This window comes from Pichia membranifaciens (assembly GCF_001661235.1).
Source record: "Pichia membranifaciens NRRL Y-2026 unplaced genomic scaffold PICMEscaffold_2, whole genome shotgun sequence".
Classification (NCBI taxonomy): Eukaryota; Fungi; Ascomycota; class Pichiomycetes; order Pichiales; family Pichiaceae; genus Pichia; species Pichia membranifaciens.
Genome location: NW_017566983.1, coordinates 2475384 through 2500354, shown reverse-complemented (window position 1 = coordinate 2500354; position 24971 = coordinate 2475384). Strand labels below are relative to the sequence as shown.

At 45.2% G+C, this 24971-nt stretch overlaps 11 protein-coding genes across 11 annotated transcripts; 5 read left to right on the top strand and 6 right to left on the bottom strand.

Annotated features, from left to right (window-relative positions):
- Positions 1–165: 165 nt before the first annotated feature.
- Positions 166–927, bottom strand: PICMEDRAFT_72189 (hypothetical protein; the record flags this gene model as incomplete). Its single annotated transcript, XM_019164120.1, has 1 exon — positions 166–927. The coding sequence occupies one exon, from the start codon at positions 925–927 to the stop codon at positions 166–168; it is 762 nt and encodes a 253-aa protein (XP_019019330.1).
- PICMEDRAFT_124916 (hypothetical protein) lies at positions 789–2941 on the bottom strand. Its single transcript, XM_019159933.1, has one exon. It carries the CDS (start codon positions 2449–2451, stop codon positions 1033–1035), a length of 1419 nt encoding a protein of 472 aa, XP_019019329.1. The 5' UTR covers positions 2452–2941; the 3' UTR covers positions 789–1032.
- A 14-nt stretch (positions 2942–2955) lies between these two features.
- PICMEDRAFT_16026 (hypothetical protein) lies at positions 2956–9197 on the bottom strand. Its single transcript, XM_019161062.1, has one exon. It carries the CDS (start codon positions 8927–8929, stop codon positions 3137–3139), a length of 5793 nt encoding a protein of 1930 aa, XP_019019328.1. The 5' UTR covers positions 8930–9197; the 3' UTR covers positions 2956–3136.
- A 238-nt stretch (positions 9198–9435) lies between these two features.
- On the bottom strand, positions 9436–9937 carry PICMEDRAFT_16025 (hypothetical protein). Its single transcript, XM_019161061.1, has one exon. It carries the CDS (start codon positions 9912–9914, stop codon positions 9561–9563), a length of 354 nt encoding a protein of 117 aa, XP_019019327.1. The 5' UTR covers positions 9915–9937; the 3' UTR covers positions 9436–9560.
- A 72-nt stretch (positions 9938–10009) lies between these two features.
- Positions 10010–11301, top strand: PICMEDRAFT_72185 (hypothetical protein; the record flags this gene model as incomplete). The annotated part of the gene is made up of 3 exons (XM_019164119.1): positions 10010–10041; positions 10459–10726; positions 10843–11301. The coding sequence occupies 3 exons, from the start codon at positions 10010–10012 to the stop codon at positions 11299–11301; spliced, it is 759 nt and encodes a 252-aa protein (XP_019019326.1).
- A 373-nt stretch (positions 11302–11674) lies between these two features.
- PICMEDRAFT_72184 (hypothetical protein) lies at positions 11675–12424 on the top strand (the record flags this gene model as incomplete). The annotated part of the gene is made up of 1 exon (XM_019164118.1): positions 11675–12424. The coding sequence occupies one exon, from the start codon at positions 11675–11677 to the stop codon at positions 12422–12424; it is 750 nt and encodes a 249-aa protein (XP_019019325.1).
- A 102-nt stretch (positions 12425–12526) lies between these two features.
- Positions 12527–13033, bottom strand: PICMEDRAFT_72183 (hypothetical protein; the record flags this gene model as incomplete). The annotated part of the gene is made up of 1 exon (XM_019164117.1): positions 12527–13033. One exon carries the CDS (start codon positions 13031–13033, stop codon positions 12527–12529), a length of 507 nt encoding a protein of 168 aa, XP_019019324.1.
- A 286-nt stretch (positions 13034–13319) lies between these two features.
- On the top strand, positions 13320–16557 carry PICMEDRAFT_16022 (hypothetical protein). Its single transcript, XM_019161060.1, has one exon. It carries the CDS (start codon positions 13561–13563, stop codon positions 16450–16452), a length of 2892 nt encoding a protein of 963 aa, XP_019019323.1. The 5' UTR covers positions 13320–13560; the 3' UTR covers positions 16453–16557.
- A 405-nt stretch (positions 16558–16962) lies between these two features.
- PICMEDRAFT_20389 (hypothetical protein) lies at positions 16963–18219 on the top strand (the record flags this gene model as incomplete). Its single annotated transcript, XM_019162158.1, has 1 exon — positions 16963–18219. A coding segment is annotated over one exon (1257 nt), but the record flags the coding sequence as incomplete, so codon positions are not given.
- A 236-nt stretch (positions 18220–18455) lies between these two features.
- PICMEDRAFT_58486 (hypothetical protein) lies at positions 18456–19637 on the bottom strand (the record flags this gene model as incomplete). The annotated part of the gene is made up of 1 exon (XM_019163304.1): positions 18456–19637. One exon carries the CDS (start codon positions 19635–19637, stop codon positions 18456–18458), a length of 1182 nt encoding a protein of 393 aa, XP_019019321.1.
- Positions 19638–19992: 355 nt separating this feature from the next.
- Positions 19993–24948, top strand: PICMEDRAFT_23039 (hypothetical protein; the record flags this gene model as incomplete). Its single annotated transcript, XM_019162292.1, has 2 exons — positions 19993–24240; positions 24331–24948. Coding segments are annotated over 2 exons (4866 nt in total), but the record flags the coding sequence as incomplete, so codon positions are not given.
- Between the last annotated feature and the right edge of the window lie 23 nt (positions 24949–24971).

Below are 24971 nucleotides of genomic sequence, written 5' to 3'. Positions count from 1 at the left end.
AGAGACTTTAGCAAAACCAACTTGTATCAGTGTTTCTACAGAGAAGTGAAAAAAAATTAAAAAATGCAGATAAAATGAAAAATAGAGCAAAAAAATTTTTGTGAGAAGTGGTAAATTTTAGAGAACGGAAAACACGCTGGTCCTGATCGACGCGTCGGCCAAAGGCTACTGGGCCCGCTTGAACACGACGGTCCCGACGCAGGGCTGCAGCTCGGGGTACCCGCTGGGGATCCTGCCCACCAGCATTATGTCGGGCTCGTCCCTGCTGTGTTTCAGGAGCTCGGTGAACTGCATGACAAGCTCGATCTGGCGCCTGCGGGCCTCCGGGTCAGCCATGTCGTCGAGGTCTTTCCATGCGTCCTGCGCGTCGAGCTCGGGAATGCCCGTCTTCGACATCTTGACGAAGTCGATCCGGTACTCGCCCGTCTCCTCCACCTTGTACAGACTCACCTTATGCAGCCGTCTGTCCTTGTCGACGTGCAGAGGCAGCGCGCTGGTCGGGTCGATGCTTTCGTCGAGCAGAAAGTCGTCCTTCGAGTTGTAGTGGATCTCTGCGTCCGTGAGTTCCACCGCAGACGTGCTGTACACCGCGCCGACTCCAAAGAACGGCGTGCCCGTGATGTGTATCATCAGCATCGTGAACCCTGAGGGAGTGTTGCCGATCGTCAGCGTGCAGTCGTTCACATAGTTGAACGTCTTCTCCGTAGCGTACGCTGCCGCCGGCACGACGCCTACGTCCACGCCGAGCCCCGGATAGCCCACCGCTGCCGTAACCCCCGGATGCTGCATCTGCGGCTGGCTGGCGCTGCTTCCCTGGTAGCTTACTCTCATGCCTTGCATGTCGTCCACCAGCGGCATGCTCCCCGTACCTCCGTACAGGTCACCGTGTCCGTCCTTAGTTGCACCATGTGCATTTTCTCTATCCATTGCTGTTCTACCGCTTCCCCGCAGGCTCTGCACCGGTCGCCACCGGCTCCGGAGTCCTCTTCAGGCTCATCTCCAGCTCTATCTCCGTATCTGCTGAACCCCCTATTATCCGACCAGCGCTCTTCCACGAGCCTCTTGCCACATCCCCGCCACCAGTGCACCGACATCCTCTCGGCTCGGCGCACCGGTTGCACCGCCACTGGGAATAGCACCGCCACGGCTCGCTTGCACCTTCCTGTTGCGGGCCACACTCTCGAGAAGGGGTTTCTCGTTGAATAAGACCATCTTACGGAGCTCACTGGTAACATGCTCGTACATGTTTCTCTGCTTAAGACTGCTGTTCATCCAGTGGGCGGGAGCGTACTTGTTGCCCCTGCTGGCGGAGCTCGGAGCAGCCGTAGAGGCCGAGGAGGCAGACGAGAGGTGGGAGTGGACCTTTCCGGTGTAATTGGCTGGGTCCATCCACTCCTGGCCGATTGGAAGGTTGTCGGTGTCGGCGGCTCCGTCCAGCTCGTGCTTGATGGCAAGCTTCCTCTGCTGGGTTCTTGTCGGAAGAAACGGCTCGTCGGCGTCATAGGGAACTTCGTGCAGGGTGGCGCTGTGTAGGGTGACGTCCGACTTCCCGTCGTCCGCAAACGGCTCGTCGAGGCCGTCCATGTCCACGGTACTGACGTCGTCGTCGCTGGCGACGGTGTTGTCCACCTTGGGATCTTCGAAGATCGAGTTGCGGCCGCTGTGGGGGTCCTCTCCGTTCTCCCAGCCCTGCACGCCGGCGGGGTTGGCAACGTTGTCGGTGCTTCGGCCGTTGAAGCGGGGGCTTCTGAAAAAATGGGGGGTGTGGTGGCCGGCAGGGTCGTGCGGGACGAATGCAGCCTGTGCCGGTTGTCGGTTGTATCTCCCGCCGTTGCTGATGTCAACCGAGGCTATCCTCCTCCGCTGCTGCATCGCCTCGTCCACGTATTCGTACTGTCTCTGCTGCAGCATCTGCCTCTCAAAAGCGTAGTTCCGACACCCTGCAACAGTAGTCTCAAACACAGTGCTGTCGTTGTACACGTTCAGGCCGTGCTTGCCGCTGACCACGTTGGCACTCGAGGACCTGGCCAAGTTGCCGACGTCAGCTATACTGTGCCGCTTGAACTGCGCAAGATTTGCCGTTGGGGCTAAGCTGGATGCGCCAGGTCCCGTACTCTTGACCCGTTGCAGCGTCGAAAAGCCCAAACGACTCCCCTGGCTCCCCTGGCTCCCAATACTGCCCTCCCTTGCGGTGGGCCCGGGGAACAACGGGCTCCGGGGCGACTTTGCCTCCTCTACCCTGATCCTGCTTAGTAGCAACTGCTGGTTGTGCTGCGAGGACGTGCGTTGAGGAATGTTCTTTTGGAACTCGTACCTTTTTGGTATCTGGTTCTGTCTTCCTCTGGCAATCAAGTTGTGACTCTTGTATTGCTGTGACGGATGCACCTGAAATGGTTGCTGCTGCTGTGATTGCTGCTGCTGTGGGTAGTGGGACCCATATTTGCTGTCCATGGCTAGTGTTGGATAAGTATTTCTAACCTACTGTGTATGTTGATACGATTCGACAAGACTCTTTTCTTGGCGTGAGAAGGATACCAATAACGTTTCAAAAGCTTGACAGATGTGTTCTTGACGTCTCTGTCCACTCATGCACCTTTGCTTTGCACTACTCACGTCTGTAAGATCTACCCAGAATCCCACAACTTTAACTTGGCTATGCCTGCCCTGGACGGGGGCCTTGCAGATTTGTGGGCATCGCATCGACGACGATAAGCACCTCGACTCTCCGAGGCCCTTATCGGGGTGCCCAATGCCGTTTTCGCACATGCTTGGCTGTGCACCGCTGTAGAATGGGCGTATAAAAATACTGCTCGCCATATCAAATATTTAATCTATGATTCGGTTACTTTTGTACAATTTATTCAGTATTGCACATCATATGTAAAGCTTATTATACCTTGAGGTGAGATATATCTTATATTGGTAATAAATGTATAGAGACAATTATGATTTTATGTTCTTTTATTTCACTTTCTCCTAAACAAAAATTGTCAATCGTTTATAGAAAACAGCACTTACACTCTTTCTCTCGCTTGTTTCTCCAATTTCTACAACCACTTATCGCTGGCTCGGGTCGAGGCAGCATAAACGCTTACTTTTCGTACTTTACAAGCTAAACAAATATGCTCTGGAGAGCCTAATTGTAGATCTGGATCGGAGGGATTTTGTCCGCCTTGTAGAACCAGTTCGAGCCCTCCACTTCCTTCTTTAGCCACTTCGTCGGGAACATCACGACGTGTCCCCTGACCATCCGCATCAGCCGCAAACTCGTCGGGTAGTCGTAGACAGCACCTCTTCCGTAGCCACTGGCGCCTGGAAGAGTCGTCCCAACTGGCCCACTGGTCCGCTGGAACCTCTCAAGTTCTGCGAGCTTGAAGCTACGCTCCAAGCGGCGACGATGTTCCACAACATCATCATCTAGCGGATGGCCCATGCTGCCACGGCTCTCTCTGTCAAAACCTTCTTGCTGGGCTTCCTCTCCTCCAAATACATTGTTTCCTTCACCGTTGATAACGCCATCTCTGTAAATTCTTTGGTATGTTTCGAATGCGTTCTTCAACTCCTCGAAATCTTTGTAGTCTTTCCATGTCTGTACCAAATCGTCAGGCTGAACATGAAAAACCATTTGGAAGAGCAAGGTATTTCTAATTGCTTGGGTCATCCATGTACCCTCATAGAAACTGATATCAAGTGGATCCTCAAAAGCATATGGGTCAAGGAAATCGAAATCGAGTTGAGGCAACATATTTTTGTTGATATCATTGATATCATTGTTTTTCAATTTGATCAATGGTATATCAGGTAAACGTAACTTCTTTGCACTCGTGTTATTAGTCTTCCCTTCAGCTGGTGTAGAAGTCAATCTATTTGTGTCTCCACCGTTCATGTGAGATCTGTTTGCAGTTGAAGATGCTGTGTCTAGAGGATGGGAGGCAGACTTAGAGGTATCGGATCCCGCAATGGCATCCCCATTGCTATCGTTGCTAAGGTGGACATCTGCATTTTTGAAGGAAGATTTTAACATTTCAGGATTGGTATTACTTCTGGACCTGACGTAGCTGTCTTCTGCATCTTCAAAGATCTCACTAGAACTTTTATTTTCACGATGAGCATTTGCTGCCAGTTTGCAGTAAAGTTTCTTCATATAATACAACCTTTTAACCATGGTCCACCTATCTGTATTAATTGCGTTTTGTTCTCCAGAGCTTGCATTTTGAACAATATGCTGGGAAAGAACATCAACAATATCTTCAAAAACAGGTAAAGGATAGTGCTTATCATGTGCCTCTCGCTTCTCAATGTCCACTGACTGTGCACACTGGTTGACACGCTGGGCAAGAAACTTTTTCATTTGAGCTTTAGCTTCCTCGTAATATTTAGAGTTGAATCCATCAACATCACCCCTGACCTCATTTCTGTGGTTTTCAGTCGTGACTCTTGTGTCAGATGACAAGGTTTTATCACTTCTAATACCGGCATTCTCATTACCAGCTCTATGGTTAAAAGAAAATGAAAACTCAATATCATCCACAGAGTCGGTATTCTCCTGTTCTGTTTTGATGCATGTGAAGGTTTTTATCATTTCTTCAGTAAGCTTCTCTCCAAATTTATGGTTCTTCTCGCCATATCTCTTGCAAAAACCAGGTGTACCACCATTCAAACCCAATAAATACCGTGTACCCATTTCAACCATCGCACTTAATGAAGTTTTACCTTCATTAGCTTTTAGAACAGATGCATTGTTACCAAGTTCCGTGTTACAGAATTTCTCAATCTCAGCAAACCTGCGCTCAACCAAATCCATCAAATCAACATCAACTCCTAGATGCTCACGCATCAATCTTATTCTTAAACTGTGTGAAAATTTCCCAACGTGATAAGCTTTTCCGTCCATCTTAGATTCAATCAAATCTTTATCACGAACAATTGCACAAACTTCTGAGTCTCTAGTACCACGCATAGATCTTTCATTGACATTTGCTGACCCAATAATTGCAATTCTATCATCAACAACCATGGTTTTCGCATGAATGTACAACTGTTCGGTGGTAAGCAACTTCTTTTCACTAATTAATCCCCATTTTCTCAAAGAGTAAAAATTGATGTAATCTTCAGGCTTGATTCCTACTCGGCGCAATCTTGCAAAAATTGAGGTTTCGCCCATCGAAATGGACATATACTGACATTGCATAATCAAACGGACACTACCACCCTCTTTGGTATCAACATCAGCCTCAAATCCAGGCATCAAAGGAATGACAATGACTGCCTTCCATACCTCGCCATTTTTGTGGGCTGTAATAATCCTGTCCACCAATGCATCACCAATTTGATTTTTGACAACACAACTTTCAACAGTACAACTGGTAACAAAAAATTGATTTTCCATATAGACAAAGTGCTCACTTTGCTCAATACATTTAATATATGCATTTTGGATACTTTGCTCGTGTTCCTCAAGTCCAAGTGACCAGTCACCACTTGATCTCAATAGTTGGACTTCACAATTACCTTTTAAATTCAATTTGGATAACTCTTCATCTGTAAAAGGTCTAGGTGGAACAAGCAAAGGAGTTGGCCGAGAAGGTCTCTTTTGTCTGAGAAGGTAGTTCCATCTTTGAATGAAATGACGAGACAAATCTCGAGCTACCTGTCCACCAGTGACCATATGAACATCATGCCACGGCATACGAGGAACAGTCTGTCGATCGTACATATCTTCATGAGGAGATGTCAATTCAAAAAAGTCTTTCTTACGTGGATTAGAGTAATCTTTTCCGGGAAAAACTTGGAATTGCTCCTGGAAATCATATTCTGCACTCCATTTAGAGTCTGTTAAGTTTGAATCAGCAAGGTGATGTTCCAAACTTGTACTGTCAGTGACACCAGATTCTGGAGTTTTTGATGAGGATCTGTTCCGTTTCGTGTTAGGGGTAGAGGATGTGTTTGCTGTAAGTGAAGAGGAAAGGTTGCCATTCATCGACTCGACCTTAAACGCATATTTACTATCATCCACCAAAACATGGTCAGGAGTATCATATCTTCCAAAACATAAATCAATTCCACCTAAGAAGCAAACAGAATGATCAATAATCAATAACTTTTCATGATGAGCCCAAAAGAAAACGTTCTGCATGATTTGGTTGGGTGATCTTAGCACGTAAATGTTCTCATGTAAATCTAACAATGAATGTTTTGTATACATGGAATCTGTGACAACCGTATTACCGACATTTCTGTAAATAATGACAAAAATTTTAACACCTTGTTTCGCCTTTTTCTCGAGTAATCTGTCTATTCTCCAATTTTGGTTACCATTTGCTGGACGTCTCAAATATAATTCCGGCGATAACCACCAGTCATGAATATAGATTACATCTTTTGCCATCTCAATGGCAGATGAAGCCGCATACCAATAATCCCTTGCATCGACAAACCATTGTGCAAAGGCATGGTGTCTAACAGGAGCAAATGATCCAAATCTATGAGGTTTGGCCCATTCAGTTTCACTGATTATTGATCTTATACATGAGGCCCATTGTCTAGTAATCCTTGGATTTTTAGCAACCAGTTGAATTGAGCGCTCGGAATTGGTCAATTTAATTGTTGGATAAGACTTAGCGCTCTTCAAAACAGACTTCGAATTAGCAAAATAATAATCGTCCACATCATCATTTTCATTTTCATTTTCATTCTCATTTTCGTTCTCGTTAATATTATCATTTATGTTGTAGTTGTAGTAGTTTTCGGAATCAGAATCAGAATCCTCTGTACCTCCGTAGTTGTTTTTCTTTTCTGAAAACCCCTTCACCGACATCTGAATTTTAGGATCAAGTAAAAATACCTCTTCCGGAGTAGTTGATGAAATGTCTGAAGTATATATTAGAAAAGAATCACCAAGAATGCACCATTTACTTGTATGACGTTTGATCATTTCACTCAAGTCATGAAACTTGAAATGCCCCACCCTCCAACCCTGTTTACTCGCCGAAGAGACAATAAACATGTAGCCTTCCTTTCTTTTCCTGTAAATCTCATTAGAAAGCAAAAGACTAAAGGGTGATAGCTCAAAGAACTGTAAAACTTTATTGGACTGTTCTTTAAAAGAGACGTTCTCCAATAACGAGTCAAAATAGAGTTGCATATCATTTCTGTACTTTTGGTTTAAGCGTGTTCTCTCTTGAAGTGCTATTAAATGTCTTTCTCTTTCTTTATTTTTCTCTTTCTCTTTCTCTCTTTCCTTTTGCCGTTCCTTATCCTTCTCTTTGTCTTTGTCTTTGTCTACCTTTTCCTTATCCTTATCTCTATTTCTTTCATGTGGTTTGTTGTAAGAACGAAGGTTTGCAAAAGCTGCTGTTGAGAATCTACTCAATGTATTTGATAAAGAATGTAAAGATTCTTCACGAGAGTTCTGCGAAGATGCCGAGTTAAGACGCTGTAAGGGAGGTGTACGGACAGATTGGGAAGAGCCTATTTGGTTGTCTATTGTTGGAGCTCTGTCAACATTCGAATGTTCACTTTTGGAGCTAGAATTTTTCTCCTTTGGGTTGTAACCTTTTGCGATACTTGTTTTATTACTGTGAACGTTTCGATAAGAAGCTCCTTCACTATTCAAAGATTTCTTTTTCTCTGATTTATTATCATTAGCAATCAAGATCTCCCTATCACCTTTGAACAAACCTCTGAATTTGGCAAAATGGCTGGGTAACACGGGAAACCTTGGTATCTCTGCTTCTTTGGTTTTCACTTTGTCTAATCTTTCTTTTGTCCTGCGCAGTAATTTTTTGTGTAAAACGACAAGAGCCTTGGTATCCTTTTCCATGTCCCAACGTAAGACATGGTCACCTACACCATATTCTAAATGTAGTCTGAAGATTCTATTTTTGGTAAACGTAGCAAGTTTCAAAAGATCTTCTTTATTGAGAGAAGAGGTGATATGATTATCGTGGTTCAGATTGATTTTTCTTGATAAGAAGACTTCGACAGTAATATCGGTCAAATATAGACTAAGCAAAGGGATCATCAAGGGTCCTTTTCTAATACCATTTTCATCTTTAAAAAATGAAGATGTCAAATACAACATGTCGGCATAACCTAAAAGGAAGGCATCAACCATTAAGGCAGTTTTCTTATCATTTTTGGCATCAAGGATATATTTAGGATCATTTGATAAGTCATGTGGTTTTATGGCGTTTCTCAAATTTGCTGTGGTGTCTTCGACTGTTAGGTTTTGATTGGGGCTTTCTTCAAGAGAAGAATTTTCTGAGCGTATCAATCTCAACTTCGAATTTTCAAGGTATTGCTCGTGATTACTATGCTGCCAAGTATTATTTCTATTGGGCAAAGTAATTGGTTCTGTGCTATGTTGAACATCCCTAATAATTCTATTTTCCTTTTCTTTTTCCAAACTTTTCCTAACTATATCAGGACTAATAGTCCCATCAGGACCCACTAGCTCATCAATATCCGGCTGGCCGGTATTCTTATCGTTATCTTCAAGCTGATGGATTTTCCTTTCAATACTAGCCATTCGTTCTTTGTCTTGAGATTCTTTAGTACCGCTGTCATCAAGCATCATATGGCGTCTATGCAGCATATTCTTGATACCGGAAGCAACAACCTGAACCTCTTCCCCAAGTGTCCTTGAGCCGTCCAGATAGGCGAAAGGGGCCTGTAGAGGGTTAAGGTTGGATTTGTTTCCGACAACCTCACTCTCCTTGATTCGTTTGGCCATGACGAAATCACGGGTATCCTGGCTGTTCGATGGCACACTCTGCAGAGCGTCTGTGTACTGAGAGGACACATTTGACGCCGATGAGTTTGTTCTCGTTGCCATTTTCATGGACGACGTGTCGGTATGGTTAGAAGGTATTCGTTTAGAATTGGCGGAGCCGGAAGACGTGATTTTAGACAGAACTGGGGTCGTCATCGGGGGCAGTGCGTCAATGCTGCGTTTCGAGTGGTTTGTAGCTTTTGCGTGTGGGTCAATCTCAGAAAAGAGGAGATGGTCTGTGAGCGTGTAGAAAAACTGCTTGTTTTAAGGTTTTGTCGGTTTTGTTTTTGTTTATTTTTTATGTCAGAAGATTCGAACAAAGACAGGGGAGAAAAAGGGGTATGATAAAAACACAAGAAGAAAACCAGACGGCGACTATTTCAATGAGAAGATAATTGTAGTCCCGCAAGATCTGTTTCCAGGGTGCAGCGGCAGAATAGTGGTAGGGGAAACAAGGAAGGAGCTGTTGAAGGTGTGAAAAACGGGGAGGGTATCAGCATCGCTGCATGAGATAATTACTGCTAGTGTTATTTTCAATATGCCATTTTATCGCACTGCCTCGTCAGAGGTAGTGTTTTATCCGATATCCCAGAATGACGCAATGGTAGGAAGAGAGGGAGAGGGGTTGGAGAGGAATCATCGATGTGCTCTTACTAAGAGTTGACGGAGAGTAATGTATTGGAGTGGGGGTGTCTACAGCGACGCCGGGTCTATTATATATGGGCCAGTATGCTAGTATGTACTATATACAGGTTGAACGGAGGGAGAGGGGGAGCAAGGTTCTGCATTAGAACTTCTGGGCTAGGAGCTCCTTCACTGCCAGGGTGTGGTCGCCCTTGATCCTGAGGCTGCCGCTGATGGTGTGGCAGTTGAAGTTGGAACGGTCCACGTGCGGGAGCAGCTGCTGGAGGTCGTTTCTGAGCTGCACCACGTTCCCCTGGACCCGCTTGATGTCTGTGTAGACGGCTTGCGAGCGGTAGGTCTTGTAGACGGGGAGGTTGCCGAGGTGGGTACGTGGCACGTGGTAGGAGGCGAGCTTGGGCTTGATGGTGAGCTGGGCCGCCGATATGGAGTCGAGGGCTGGCAGGGCTCTTGCGAGACGGGCGGCGGCAGCTGCGGAGACAGAGGCAGCAGCAGACATGTGTGTGTGTGTGTGTGTGTGTGTGTGTGTGTGTGTGTGTGTGTGTGTGTGTATGTGTGGCTCTGATTGGGGTCGTTGCGGAGCCGGGGTCCAGAATGGGACTGCCTGGTTCCTCCATCTTGTACATGTGGTGCAGATGCCCTGTCCAGGAAGAGCGAAACGAAAAGTTTGCCCAACTGCGCTGACAAGGCGTGCGGTGCACAGGTGCGCTGTCCCGCGGCCTGCGGCGAGCATGTCGCTGTGGCTAGCAAATGGAGTCGGCCCTACATAAGCAGACACCGGAGCTGCGAGAACGAGAGGGCCCGGGTTGGCCCAGGGCCGCTGGAAGAGACAGGACAACACTAGACTAGACTAGACAAGACAAGACAAGACAAGACACAGACCTACCGAGAGGAGCACGACGCAATGGGAAGACCAAGAGTACGTACCTGCACGGGCGGCGGCGTGGCCGCAGCCAGCGCCCCGGCCCTGCTCGGGAGCCCTCGAGCACCCTTCTTTGCGACACCGACCGGAGATACTAACAGACGGCGACGCCTCGACCCAGGCGGGCCCCGCTGGGACAGCTCATACTGTTGATCCGCCACGGCGAGTCCGAGGGCAACTGCGACAAGTCCGTGAACTGCTACACGCCGAACCACAAGATCCCCTTGACGGCGGCAGGCCGGGAGCAGGCGTTTGCTGCCGGCGTCAAGCTCCACGACTACGTGCACGAGGGCGAGTCGGTCTGCTTCTTCACGTCGCCGTACCAGCGCACGAGGGAGACGCTGCAGGGGATCCTCCGGGGCCTGGAGAGCGTCGACGCCGCCAACGGCGTCGACGACCGCAACCACAACGACGGCGACGCGGCCGGCGACGGCGACGCCGCTGAGCCCGCCGGCGCTGAGCCGGCCAGCGCTGAGCCGGCCGCCACCCCCGCCGCCGCCGCGAGGTCGTCATCCACGAGGAGCCCCGCATGCGGGAGCAGGACTTCGGCAACTTCCAAGGCACGCCGCAGGAGATGAGGCAGATCTGGCTGGAGCGGGCCAAGTACGGCCACTTCTTCTACCGAATTCCGCACGGCGAGAGCGCCGCCGACGTCTACGACCGATGCTCCTCTTTCAACGACACCCTTTTCCGCCAGTTCAAGAAGGACGCGTTCCCCGGCGTGCTTGTTCTCGTCACCCACGGAATCTGGGCCCGCGTTTTTCTCCAGCGCTGGTTCCGCTGGAGCGTCGAGTACTTCGAGGACCTCCAGAACATCCCGCACTGCCGCTGGATCTGCCTCCACCAGCAGCCCCACCATGCTCCCCAGCTGGAGGGCGAGTGCACCTACGTGCTCGAGACGCCCCTTGACCGCTGGTCCGACGCCCCTGGTGCCGCCGACCTGCTTGTGTACCCCTACGGCTGAGGCGGCGGCTCGGCCCCACCCCTGCGCGACACCTCCGGGGCGACGGGTCGACGGGACGACGGGGCTCCGCGGCCCCGCATCGCCGTGACGCCCGGGCTCCGGGGTGGGCCCCCCCGGGGTGGCGGCGGGAGAGACGGGCGCGGGAGTGGGGAGAGGCGGCAGCGGCAGGGGCAGGACAGGCCACAGGGCCTGGGACCAGGGCCTCCTGCTGAGCATTCTCCTGCTGAGCATTCTCCTTTTTCTAAAGCGCTGAGCCAGGCAAGCCATGCACAGGGCACAGCACAGCACCGCAAGACAGACCGGCTGGCCGTACACAAGCACACACTGCAAACCTACATTCCCACACACACACACACACACACACACACACACAATGGCTAGAACTTTTTTCGTCGGAGGTAACTTCAAGATGAACGGCTCGAAGGAGTCCATCAAGACTATCGTGGAGAACCTCAACTCCAGCAAGCTCCCTGCAAACGTCGAGGTGGTGCTCTGTCCACCAGCCCCTTACTTGGCGTACACCGCAGAGCTCAACAAGCAGAAGACGGTCCAGGTGGGTGCGCAGAACAGCTACACCAAGGAGTCCGGGGCGTACACGGGAGAGATCTCGCCTGTCGAGGTGAAGGACTGTGGCGCGGAGTGGGTCATTCTCGGACACAGCGAGCGCAGAGGCATCTTCCACGAGTCGGACGAGTTTGTCGCCGACAAGGTGGCGTTTGCCATCGAGAAGGGCCTCAAGGTGATTCTCTGCATCGGCGAGTCCATCGACGAGAAGAAGGCCGGCAGCACCCTCGACGTGTGCGAGAGAGAGCTTGCCGCAGTGGTCAAGGCGGTGAAGAAGGACGACTGGCAGCACATTGTCGTTGCGTACGAGCCGATCTGGGCAATCGGCACCGGCTTGGCGGCCACAGCCGCCGACGCGCAGGACATCCACAGCAAGATCAGAGACTACCTCAAGTCCGAGCTCGGCGAGCTCGCCGACTCCGTCCGGATCTTGTACGGCGGCAGCGCCAACGGCAAGAACGCCCCCGACTTCAGAGACAAGCCCGACGTCGACGGCTTCCTCGTCGGCGGCGCCTCCTTGAAGCCCGAGTTTGTCTCCATCATCACCTCCAGAGAGTAGGGATATCCGCACCCGACTAGATAGAATCTGCTCCGTAGCGCATCGTATTTACACACAATCATACTTCCTTATTTAGCAAAGCACCGGCACCCGCTGGCACACTCACAACTCGTCGTCCTCTGCGCCGGCCCCCCGCAAGTTCTCCAACATCGCCTCCGCCATGTCCACCTCCGCCTCCGTACCCCCAGCCCGCCTCAGCTCCCGGATCACCCGCCGGTTCCGCGTGATCGCCCGCTTCTCGCATTTGCTGATACTCCCACTCACTCCCACCGACTCCCAGATCACGTCACGACCCTCCACCGTCTGCACAAAGAACATCGCCGCCAGCACCCGCTCCACCGCGTCCCTGTGCACCCGCAGAATCCCTGTCGACGTCTTGTTCGAGAAGTACTTCACCACAAACGACGTCAGCGTGTCTGCAAGCGCCTCGTCCCCGAAGTTCTTCGTCATCGACAACCTCAACGTTGACGCCAACGTCCGTGCAGAAAGCGTGCTCGTGGACTCCGTCGGAACGTCGCACGGCAGTCCTCTGCCGCCCACTCCTGTTTCGTCCACCTCCTGCGGATACCGCAGCTGGAACAATATGTACCGTGTTTTTAGTCTGACCATCCCTGTTTCTCACCGTCTTCCCTGACTCCTGGCGCCCAACGCAAACCCGTCATTTGGAGCCTCTTCAACACCTGCAAAAGAAGGTGAAAAATCCGTTGCTGCCCCCCCTCCGCCCTTTGCCGACGCGTCGTCTCCGTCTTCGTCCCCGTTTTCCTAGCTGGCGCTGCCTCTCCATTTTTCTTCATGATTTTCTTCCGGTGCCTCTTCACTGGATCGTGAGGGTGCTGATGCTCTTTTCTTTTCTCTGCTCTGTTCACGGCGTCTATTCTTTCGCCTCTGCTGTTTCTAAGCTGTATCCTGGTCTCTTTTCGCCCCACCCTTTAGCACAGTGAAACGTCTCTGGTGGTACGCAGAATCAACCGGTTCCCTTTTCTACTTATCTCGCCGCCCCCGCTGCCCTGCTGTGTCCCGCCCCAGGCTATTATATGCACGCACTGCGCAGTCTACAACTATCTTCGATCGCATCGCTAAAGCCTGTTTCTCTCCGTGCAGACTTCCCTCAAGCCAGCCGTGCCTTTTCCTCCACAATGTCTATATACACAAACCCAGCAACAAACCCTAAGGTTCAGGAGTGGCCTGCCTCCAAGGTCAGAGACACGTTCTTGGACTTTTTCAAGCAAAAACAGCACACGTTTGTCCCATCGTCCTCGGTCATCCCGCACGATGACCCAACCTTACTTTTTGCCAACGCAGGTATGAACCAGTACAAGCCTATCTTTTTGGGAACCGTCGATCCTTCCTCTTCCTTTTCTACGTTGAAGAGAGCAGTGAACTCCCAGAAATGTATCCGTGCCGGGGGTAAGCACAACGATTTGGAAGATGTTGGTAGAGACTCCTACCACCATACCTTCTTCGAAATGTTGGGGAACTGGTCTTTCGGCGATTACTTCAAAAAGGAGGCTATCCAATACTCCTGGGAACTTTTGACCAAGGTTTATGGCATTCCAGCAGACAGACTTTATGTTACCTATTTCGAAGGTGACGAGAAAGCAGGTCTCGAACCAGATATTGAAGCAAAGGAATTATGGTCTGCCATCGGTGTCCCTGATGACCACATCTTACCAGGTAACGCCAAAGACAACTTCTGGGAAATGGGTGACCAAGGTCCATGTGGTCCATGCTCTGAAATCCACTACGACAGAATCGGTGGCAGAAACGCCGCTTCTTTAGTCAATGAAGATGATCCTGATGTTCTTGAAATCTGGAACAACGTCTTTATTCAGTTCAACAGAGAACCGGATGGATCGTTGAAGCCTTTGCCTGCAAAGCACATCGATACCGGTTTGGGTTTCGAGAGATTGGTCTCTCTTTTACAAGATGTTAGATCCAACTACGACACAGATGTCTTTGAGCCTCTATTTCTGAAAATCCAGGAAATCACCGGTGTCAGACCTTACTCCGGTAAATTCGGTAAGGACGACGTCGATGGTATTGATACTGCATACCGTGTTCTAGCAGATCACGTCCGTACCTTGACATTTGCTTTGGCAGATGGCGGTGTCCCAAATAACGAAGGAAGGGGCTACGTCTTGAGAAGAATCTTAAGAAGAGGTGCAAGATACACTAGAAAATACATGAACTACCCAATCGGCACCTTTTTCTCCCAATTAGCCCCAACCTTGATCGAACAAGATAAACACATCTTCCCTGAATTGGCTAAGGATCCATCCTCCATCTTCGAAATCTTGGATGAGGAAGAAGCCTCTTTTGCTCGTACTTTAGACAGAGGTGAAAAATTATTTGAGCAGTATGCATTGATCGCTTCCAAGACCCCCGAACAAACCCTTTCAGGTAAAGACGTTTGGAGACTTTATGATACATATGGTTTCCCTGTCGATCTTACTCGTTTGATGGCAGAAGAAGCCGGGTTAAAGATTGATGAAGAAGGTTTCGAAAAGGCAAGACTCGCCTCCAAGGAAGCTTCCAAAGGAGGGGCAAGCAAGTCGGCCAAGGCTCTCTTGAAGCTTGATGTTCACGCATTGGCCTTATTGGGCGAGCAAAAGGTTCCAACAACAGACGATTCAGCTAAATATGATACAAAAGATATTAATTCTCAAGTCTTGGCTATTTACACTGATGGCGGATTTGTTGATTCAGTCACCGCTGACTCATTCAAAGATAAGCAAATTGGAATTTTGTTGGACAAGACCCCATTCTATGCTGAACAAGGTGGCCAGGAATACGATACAGGTAGAATCGTCATTGATGGTAAATCTGAGTTCCATGTCGAAAATGTCCAAGTTTACGCAGGTTATGTTTTACATACTGGTTTCATTGATGAAGGTGAATTGAAAGTCAACGACATCGTTATTTCAGGTTATGACGAACTTAGAAGATGGCCCTTACGGAACAACCACACGGGTACTCACATTTTGAATTTTGCCCTTCGTGATGTCATTGGTGACGGTGTTGAACAAAAGGGTTCTTTGGTTGCGTCTGAAAAACTTCGTTTCGATTTCTCTCATAAGAAGTCCGTCGAGCTAAAGGAACTAGACCAAGTGGAACAAATTGTCAACCAGATTATTAAGGAGAACCTGAAGGTTTATGCAAAGCCTGTTGCTCTGGAAACTGCCAAGAGCATCAACGGTTTACGTGCTGTTTTTGGTGAATCTTATCCTGACCCTGTGCGTGTTGTCTCTGTCGGCATTCCAGTTGAAGATCTTCTTGCTGATCCATCCAACGAAAAATGGAAAAAATACTCCATTGAATTCTGTGGTGGTACTCACGTCGCAAAGACCGATGATATTAAAGAATTCGTCATCATTGAAGAATCAGGTATTGCAAAGGGTATCCGTCGTATTGTTGCTGTGTCAGGCTCTGAAGCTCGTGAGGTGCAGAGAAAGGCTGCAGAATTTTCCAAGATTTTGGACGATGTCAGCAAGCTGCCATATGGTGAGACCAAGGAGCGTAGAGTTAAAGATCTTGGTACAGAATTGGGTAAATTGTCAATAAGTGTGGTCGAAAAAGCCGCATTAAAGGCTAAATTTACTGCAATCGAAAAGAGCGTTAAAGATGAAACCAAACTTCGTGTCAAGCAAGATACAACTAAAGTCATGGATGCTGTCAAATCATTTTTTGCTGCACCAGACCATAAGTCAGTTTGTGCAGTACATGTTTCTGCTGGCCCTAACGCTAAGATCATCTCTGAAGCAATTAACTATATGAAGAAAGAACAGAAAGATAGCTGTCTTTATATTGTTCTTGCTGAGGTTGAAGGTAAAGCGGCACAAGGTGTCTATTTGAGCCCTGCAGTCCAAGAAAAGTTACCAGCTGTAGAAGTTGCCACCAAGGGTGCAGCTTTCATCGGTGGTAGAGCAGGTGGTAAAGGTAACACCTGTCAAGGTATGGGCGATAAAGCTGAAGGTGCAGATGCTGCTGTTGAAGAGGTCAAAACTTTGCTAGAAAAGTTGGCTATCTAATTGTTTACTTTCAGTTTTACTTTTATACAATCTATATATCATTTTCTCAATGACTTAATTCACATATGATAAAACCTAAAAATTACAATTACGTAACACCTTATGCCATACTATTCTTAGCTTTTTTATCTTGACCGGTGATAGTCGAGGAGTTTATACACTTTTTTCTTCTGCAGGAAAACTTCAGATGGGGTCAAAATACAATACTCTGGTGGACAAAAGTTTAGGCACTATCAGTTTTGTGGTATACCAAAAAATTCAGAGTACGCATGCTTTGAAACAAAAATGGCGTTGCTTTACCGAATATCAAACATCAAACCTATAAGTTTACAATTTTATCTCTTATCAATTCTCCTCATCTTAACAAGTCGGGCATGGGCTGTGGAGCTTATGGACATCGATGCAACATTTGAAATAGCAAGCACCTTTCATCATTTTGATGATGATCCTGATGATCCACCAATTGTGGAACCTGAACCACATGAACTGTCTGATCCTATAGAATTTGAGAACATGACCAATCTTGCCGAATCTATACCTGTCAGGGATTCAGTTAATTACAGCACGCTAGTGGCTTACAAATTTGAGCCAGATCTTGACTCAGAATGGACACACTCCTATCAAATTTTCGTATACATTTCCGCCTCTTTGTGTGGCTTACCTGACACGTGGGATACAGATCTCTCAGAAAATGGTCTTTCTTTATATTATACATTCAATGAAACAGTAGCAAAAAGCACAGACACGGACGAAATGACAGCTATTAGATTTAGGAATGGATACGCTGAAGGGTTGGCCCAGATGCAAATGCAGGACAACGTATCAAAATACACTTTGTACATGCTAGTTATTCCCGACTCTTGCGATGAGTGTACCAGGGATTCAAACTGGGTATACGAATTTGCCGTCTCTCAAAGAAATTTACTTTTTCTTTATGATGTCGAACCTTTTATCTCTGTTGTTGATGTCGACTATGACACAGTTATTTTTGAAGCAGGGAAGATAAATTTTGGAAAAAATAGATCTTACGGAATGTACATTTTTGAGGATGGGAATTATATACCGACTTCTTTGAATCAATCATGGTGTGCTATAAGTGAATCCACCGGATACGGTACAAGAGTTGAGATTCAAGAGAATACTACTGAGTCGTCGAGAAATGAATTTCTTGTGTCTGGTTTAGAGATTTCCAAGCATTATTCTGCAGTACTTGTTGTGACGTTTACAGATATACCTTACGGTGGAGGAGTTTTCAAACAATTCGAGTTTACAATGTCCACATCGAAAGCTTGCAAGCTTGCTTATAGTTTAGGGTTTTGCAATGAAGTCGCTTATGCAGTCCCTGTTTCAACTGGTTTTTATGACGGAGATGAGTCATGGGAACAGCTGATGGCGGCATACGATAACTACTCTGAAAGCTTATACACTCCATTTGGATATGCAATGCAACAAATACCCTGTGACACAGAGCTATCAGCGAGATATTCTCCAATACGAACTTGTGACGATTGCAAGTATTCGTACAAACAATGGCTGTGCTCCGTCACTATACCCAGATGTATTTCTCCATCTCATGCGGGTCCGCAAAACATGGTTTATGATGCAGGTTCAGGGAGAAACCATTTCATTGAGCAAACCATCATTCCACCTTTGCCCTATGCCGAAGTTCTCCCATGCCTTAATATGTGTGAAGCAATTGTTCGGGATTGTCCCCCTGCTTTCGGTTTTGCATGTCCTCAATCTGCAGATCTGGTCCAGCTTAGCTATGGAGATCCGAGCTTTGATGATCCTGACCAAACCACCCAGGATGGGGTCAGTATTACCTCGGACATATTCGGCCATGTGCAAACCTACAGGGCATGCAATTTTATGGGTGAGAAGAATGTTCACAACACAACGTCTACTGCCTGATATATACATTAACGCTATTTTAACTTTTTTTGCTTCATGCATGACTTTTTAATACGAAATGTTCAACAAGATTGACAAAAAAAGATCAGAAATTAGGTTTTTAGCTTTTTCGAAGAAGGTTCCCCGTAATCTTCACTAAGTTCTAATTTTTGCTTTTTCTTTCCCTCTTCTTCCTCTTCTCCTTCGACCTTTTCAGCTTCAAGCTTTACTGCTTCTGGATGGGCCTTGATAGATTTCTCCATCTCCTCCCTGACGTTGACATTACCATCCCTAGAACTCAGAACTTTTTCTAAGACAGGAGCCCAAATCTCTTCGCCGTATTTGATGAAATCTTCCATCTCAAAAACGTTTTTATTAAGCTCCCACTCAGCTTGCTTCCACCTGACCAACTTAACCATGTAAGCGCTCGACCCAACGGCCCGTCCCATATCACTTAACAAAGATCTGATATAGGTACCTGATGAAACAGTCGCATCAAAGTGAAGTAAAGGGGCACGGTATTCTTCGTCTTCATACATCTTAGAATCCTTTATTATACGCATTTCCAACGGTAGCAAATTGTCATTTTTATGTTTTTCTTTCCATTCTCTGGAAAACGGAACAGGATGGTCGTTCAACGTTGGGTTGTTGGCTAATTGTTCGGCAAGTGTTTTTCCGTTTTCATCTACTTCACTCTTTAAGAAGACATATTCGTGTTCCGATGTTAAAGTATCATTCTTGATATCCATATCGGTAATCTTGACTTCTCTACTTTTAATCTGGCGAGGTAAAGGCAACCCCTCTCTGGCATACTCGTATAACCTTTTACCATCCATTTTCAAAGCACTGAAAATTGGAGGTGTTTGGTCTAAAGTTCCAACCATTCTTTCCTTGGTCTGTTCAAGTAAATCATTGGTAATATGATCAACCTCAGTTTTCAGTAGTAGCTCACCCTCGCTGTCTCCTGTCGTCGTTGATCCGCCCAAAAGCCCAACACACTCATACTTTTTCACAGAGCCGTTGGTGTAATCACCCAACTTCTTAGTCCCTGAACCAACACCAATGACCAAAACACCCGACGCTAAGGGATCAAGTGTACCACCATGTCCCATCTTTAATTTTGTTGTTTTCCATTTTTTGATACGTTGCTTACCCTGTGCTTGTTTTCTGGTGTTTTGTAACTTTTGTAACGACTCTTGAGAGACCTTAGACGAAGATAGTATTCGATTCAGTTGGTCCAAAACCGCCCTTGAAGTGGCACCAGACTGTTTATTAACAGCAAATACTCCATCCATGATAATCTTCATATGTTTATTCGCTATTTCTCCCCATCCACTTCTTGTATTCTTGCTTTATGAGGGCCAACAACTGAAAGAGATGGAAAGAAATGGACAAAAGAGGAAAAAAAATATTTGTGTGGTGTAGAGGTGTTCATGGATTATGATGGCTGATTCATGTTAATCGGAAGAACCAGCCTTGACACTTGTACACATGCCGGCGAAACTCTTCTGGAAAGTGTTCATCCGATTACGAGCTGGGCTAATCATTAATTTCGGACACCAAAGACATACCTCAATTGACTGAGTGTTTCGATTGGAAAGACCGTAAACAATGTCGCAATCTAGTGTGGGTCCCGAGATTGCAGACAAAATTATTGCTGACCTAGCTGCATTAGGTGTTGATGCCAAACGAAAGAATCCAGAGATAAGGCATGCCTGTGATCATTCAATCGAGTTGCTTAAACCATTTTCTTTATCTTCATTGAATCCAGATAATGTTATGGGACCTTCCGGGAACGATAGTCCAGCGTTAGTTGACACTCTCCGTGTGCATCCCGAATTTATTGTCCCTTTACTCATGGCATGTCATTCAAAAAACACTAAACTTATTGGGGATGCAGTGAAATGTCTAAGTAAGATCATTCAGCTGAAACTGCTGCCAAGCATTGAATCCACGCCTGAGGGATCTCCGGAGCCTATTGATGGAGTAGTCGATGCGTTGATGGAGGCCTCAAATGCTGGTCCAGAAATACAAGTGAAAATACTACAGCTACTACCTTCTTTCTTTCAACTGTATGCCTTTAGGGTCAATGCTGAGACGCTGAGTAAAATGTTGTACATTTGCACTACTCTTCAAGCTGCCAGCAAAGGCCTAGTGATAATAAACACAGCACAAGCAACCTTTTCACAGTTGATCGATATTGCTTTCGAGAAGGTTACGATATCAGATACAACACCGGATAAAGAGGTGTGTTTCACGATGTACGAAGTTCCAATAGATAACGATAAATGCATTCAAGTGAAACAAAGCGTATACGATGCACAGAGATTGGTATCTGATCTTTGTACCTTAATTGAACATCACAAGCCATCTTTTTTAAAAACTAATTACATAACCGAAGACTATGGTTTTGAGATTCTAGAAAGCTTAATCAAAAATAATTCCGAAATTTTCCTTGAACATGTGGAATTGTCATTTCTTTTGCGTACCCGTGTTGCTCCTATATTATTGAGGTTTGTTTCTTCAAGCAAAGATTTTACTTTGATGGTGAAAGTCTCAAGATTGATATTTCTCTTGTTGAATGATGAGTTCGACGTTTTGAGAGTAGAATCAGAGGTTACGCTTACCCTTTTAACACATATTCTATCAAAGAATTCGGGGGCTCCGCAGTGGAAAAAAACAATGGTGTTAGAAATCTACGTGGGAGTGTTCAAAAATCATGAGCTTCTCAAAAAAATATTCATGGCTTATGACAATAATCCAACGGAGGAAAGAAAAAGTGTTGTTGATGACTTGCTCAAAGTGTGTCTTAACATAGTCCATGATCAGAAAAATGTTTTGAATACTGGTGATTTGATACAGCTTCCTGCTACCACTAACGAGCCAATACAAAACGGTAAGAAGCAAAAGCCTCAGCAACTGTCCCAAAGGAAAGTGGTTTATCCTCCGGGTCTGAGAGCTGCTGAATTTACCAAAACTATAAGGTTTATGGATTCAATCGAGAAGCAAGAACCTCCGCAAACGCCCCCTTCTTATGACTCTTATCTCATTTCCCAGATACTTATTGCTCTCTCGGATTGTGTCCAGAGTTCTACTTTAAGTTTAATGAAAGCAGCCAATCCAGCTCCTTATATATCAGAACAGTTATTTGCAGAAAGTAAAGATGAAAAATTGAAAGTCTTATACGAGTGCATATGTGACCTAATCACCAACACATGGGCATTGCAACTAGAAATAACTGACATCTTCATACATTCAACTTTGGACAATGAATTATTTTCTGGAACTTTGAAGCTGCTTGAAAATTTGTGTTATTGCTCTGGCGTTCTATCCTTGAATAAAGTGAAGCAATCTATTCTCAAGTACTTGAGTGTTTGCACGTTGAAACTGGACGGTAGAAGCGGGTATCAGAGTAGAGTGATGACAATTGGTGAGTCTATCGTGGGAACAATTAGCTCAACCTTGGGACAAGCAGTTTCAAACATGTCTAATAATGGCAATAATGATGTTCCAAGCTCAACTTCAGTACAAATGTACCCCAGAACAATCAACACAAGACAAACTTTATGTTTTCATACGCTCATCAGACTCGGTGTTTCTTTGGGATCACATTTACATGATGACTGGGAGATAATTCTGATAGTGTTGCAATGGGTAAGCTATTACATAAATGGAACCTCGGGGATGAGCAAAAAAGATGTGCCTCCGCTGTCTCCTTATCTAATGAATCGTGATCTTCAAATAATTGAGCATTCTTTAAGTGAACTCAGTAAGAGCATCTTTAATCAAGATGAAACCACGTTTTCCTACATTTTGAAATCATTAATCTCACTTTCGGAAAAGGTAATGACACCTGAGCCAGAAAGAGAGTTTGGACAGAGTCCATTAACTACCAGCGGAGAAATACAACCTTGCATTTTTAATAAGCTTTTCTATGTTAATAAGTTGACAGATATTTGTGTCATAAACCCCATTGAATTCATGATTTATCCAGAAAACAATTTTGATATAATCAATGATTATTTCTGTAAGATTGCAGATGACCGGTCAAATTCAGATGAGACAAGATTACTTGCAAGCAGAAGTTTCAATCAAATAGCTAAAGCATCAGCTGAAACTGGTTTTGAAGACAAATCCATTGAAATACATGAATTAACAGAGACAAAAGTCCTGAACAACATGTGTAAATTTATGACCCGCCTATCACAATTGCCTATGTCTAATGAGCTTTTAATTGCCAATTGTGAAGCAGAAATGTATCTACAAACACTAGAAACCTTGAAGAACATTATTGATAGATTTGGCAGTCTTATTCAGCTTACCTGGGGAGTTGTCACAGAAATGTTGGACTTCCCCTTTTTGATTATTAGTAATTGTGACTCAGATATTTTGAAGGAAAAAATCATAAACGACATTATCGTATCCGTCTTGAAATCATCGTTCGAAACTATGAAAGTCGTTTTAGACGAAATACTGCAGTGTATACCCAAAAATCAAATTAAAGTTATTATTGATAGCTTATACCACTTTGTGGAACAAAACTTTGATTTAAACATCTCTTTCAATTCAGTGAGTTACTTTTGGCTGATTAGTGATTATATTAAAGACAAGCTAGAGACGAACAGTAATAATTCGGAGTTTAATTACAGTCTCGCTTCTGAGGCTCAGTTGATTGAATATGTTTCAAATGATTCAACCGATGATTATCAGTATTACCAGTACTTATGGATCTACCTTGTTTTGCAATTAGCAAAAACGTCCCCGGACAAAAGAGTGCAGGTTCGCAATGGTGCAATTTTAACTACCTTCAGTGTAATTCAATCGTTTTTGACAGATGCATCTCAGTATTCTGTACTTTATGATATCGTTATACGCCCAGTCATATTGCAAATTAAACCACCAGAATCCACGATTGCTTTTAGTTCACAGGACCAAAAAGATTGGATGGAAAGTTTCATAAATATTACAAATGGACTGACAAAACTTCTGTTCAGCTTTATGAACTCATCGTTTTCGCTAGAATCCCCACAAATCATTACCATGTGGCAAGGAATAATGGAATATTTTGTTGGTCTTTTGAATTTAGACTTCAATTGGGTCGAGTTAAATAACCAAATTTTCAAAAATTTTTATGAGATTCTACACGGGTTTAAAGAATGTGACAAAGACCTACCAAAAGATGTACTTGAATCTTTGTTTGAGCCCTGGGCTTCAGTTAAAATAAACTATAATTTAGCCAAAGAGGCGGTATATCAAACTTCTTTATGCTCCTTTGTTGACTGCTTTCCTCTTTCAATGCATCTTTTCAAACCAATAATGACTACCTCTAAATTTGAAAAAATGCTGATGATTTTGAATTCTTGTATCAGATATCCCATTCTTGTTGACTCAAGAAATGATAATATGAAGTGTACTGCTTTGCAACAAGCAGTGCTGGATAATTTATCTTTGTTGGAATTTGACAAATCGGATTCCTCTTATATTTCTTACGAATCATTGTTAATTCAACAGTTGAATCTGATTGTTGTTTTACCTTTTCATACTAGAGATTTGATAGTGAAGAAGCTAGGAGACAAAGGTATCAAAATTCCTACTTTTGTTGCTGCTAGTTATCAAGGCCTACAAATTTTGGAAAGACACCTAGCGAAAATATCTGATTTAACTTATTTTAATGATCGCTCCATTTTGAAAGTTATTAAGTCTTTATTGGAGCCATCCAAACTTAAAAGTGACATATACTTTACTGCAAAAAGTTCTGAAGGGGAAGAAGAAAAAGAGTATCTCTGGGTAATTGGTTTCAGAATATTAGTCAATATTACTCTCAAAGTTTTGAATCTAATTATGAATACTCCTGAAATGAATTTCAGAACAGAGGTGAACATCGATTCCTTGACTCAGGTAATACCTTTAGCTTTGTCTGTATTTGACTGCTGCTTCATTTCCTCTGTTCCGTCCACAAAATATGGGGATAACATTGATTTGGAGCAGTACCAAAAAATGAGAGATATATTACTGAAATTTTTCAACATGTATTACGACACGAACAAAGCATGTAAGATAGAAAAATCCCAAATTGAACAATTCATTTCATCCGTGTGGTACGCTTCTTTTTATCACAATCAAGACATCATTATCGAATCAATTCTTCCTCCAGTATCACACCAGCTTTCCGCGTTGACTATGGATAAACTAGCCAAAGAACTGATACGCCCACAAAACTGGGACATCTATGGTACTACTAGGATGCTGAATGTTTCACCCCGTTTGCGACTCTCGATCCAATGTTTTGATGATTTAGTTTTGTTCGTCAATCCTGACGCGAATATACGCATCTGGCGAACCTGTCTCCCTTTCTTTATCTCCAGGTGCACACTTGTCTTCAGAAAATATCTCATGGATATCAAATTACTTGGCGGAAGGCCAGTTTCAAGAATTTTAATCGTTGAACTTAGAGACGCTGTGAATGGATTGCAAACAGTTCTCTCTTGTTTCCAGGATTTGAATACTGCTGATAGTACGCAAGTTATTTCAAAGCTAAAGTCAGTGTACTCGATGCTGATAGAATTACTTCCAAAAGTGTCTGAAAAAGATATTGAAGCAAAATTGTTAGATATTTGCCTCAGCTTGGG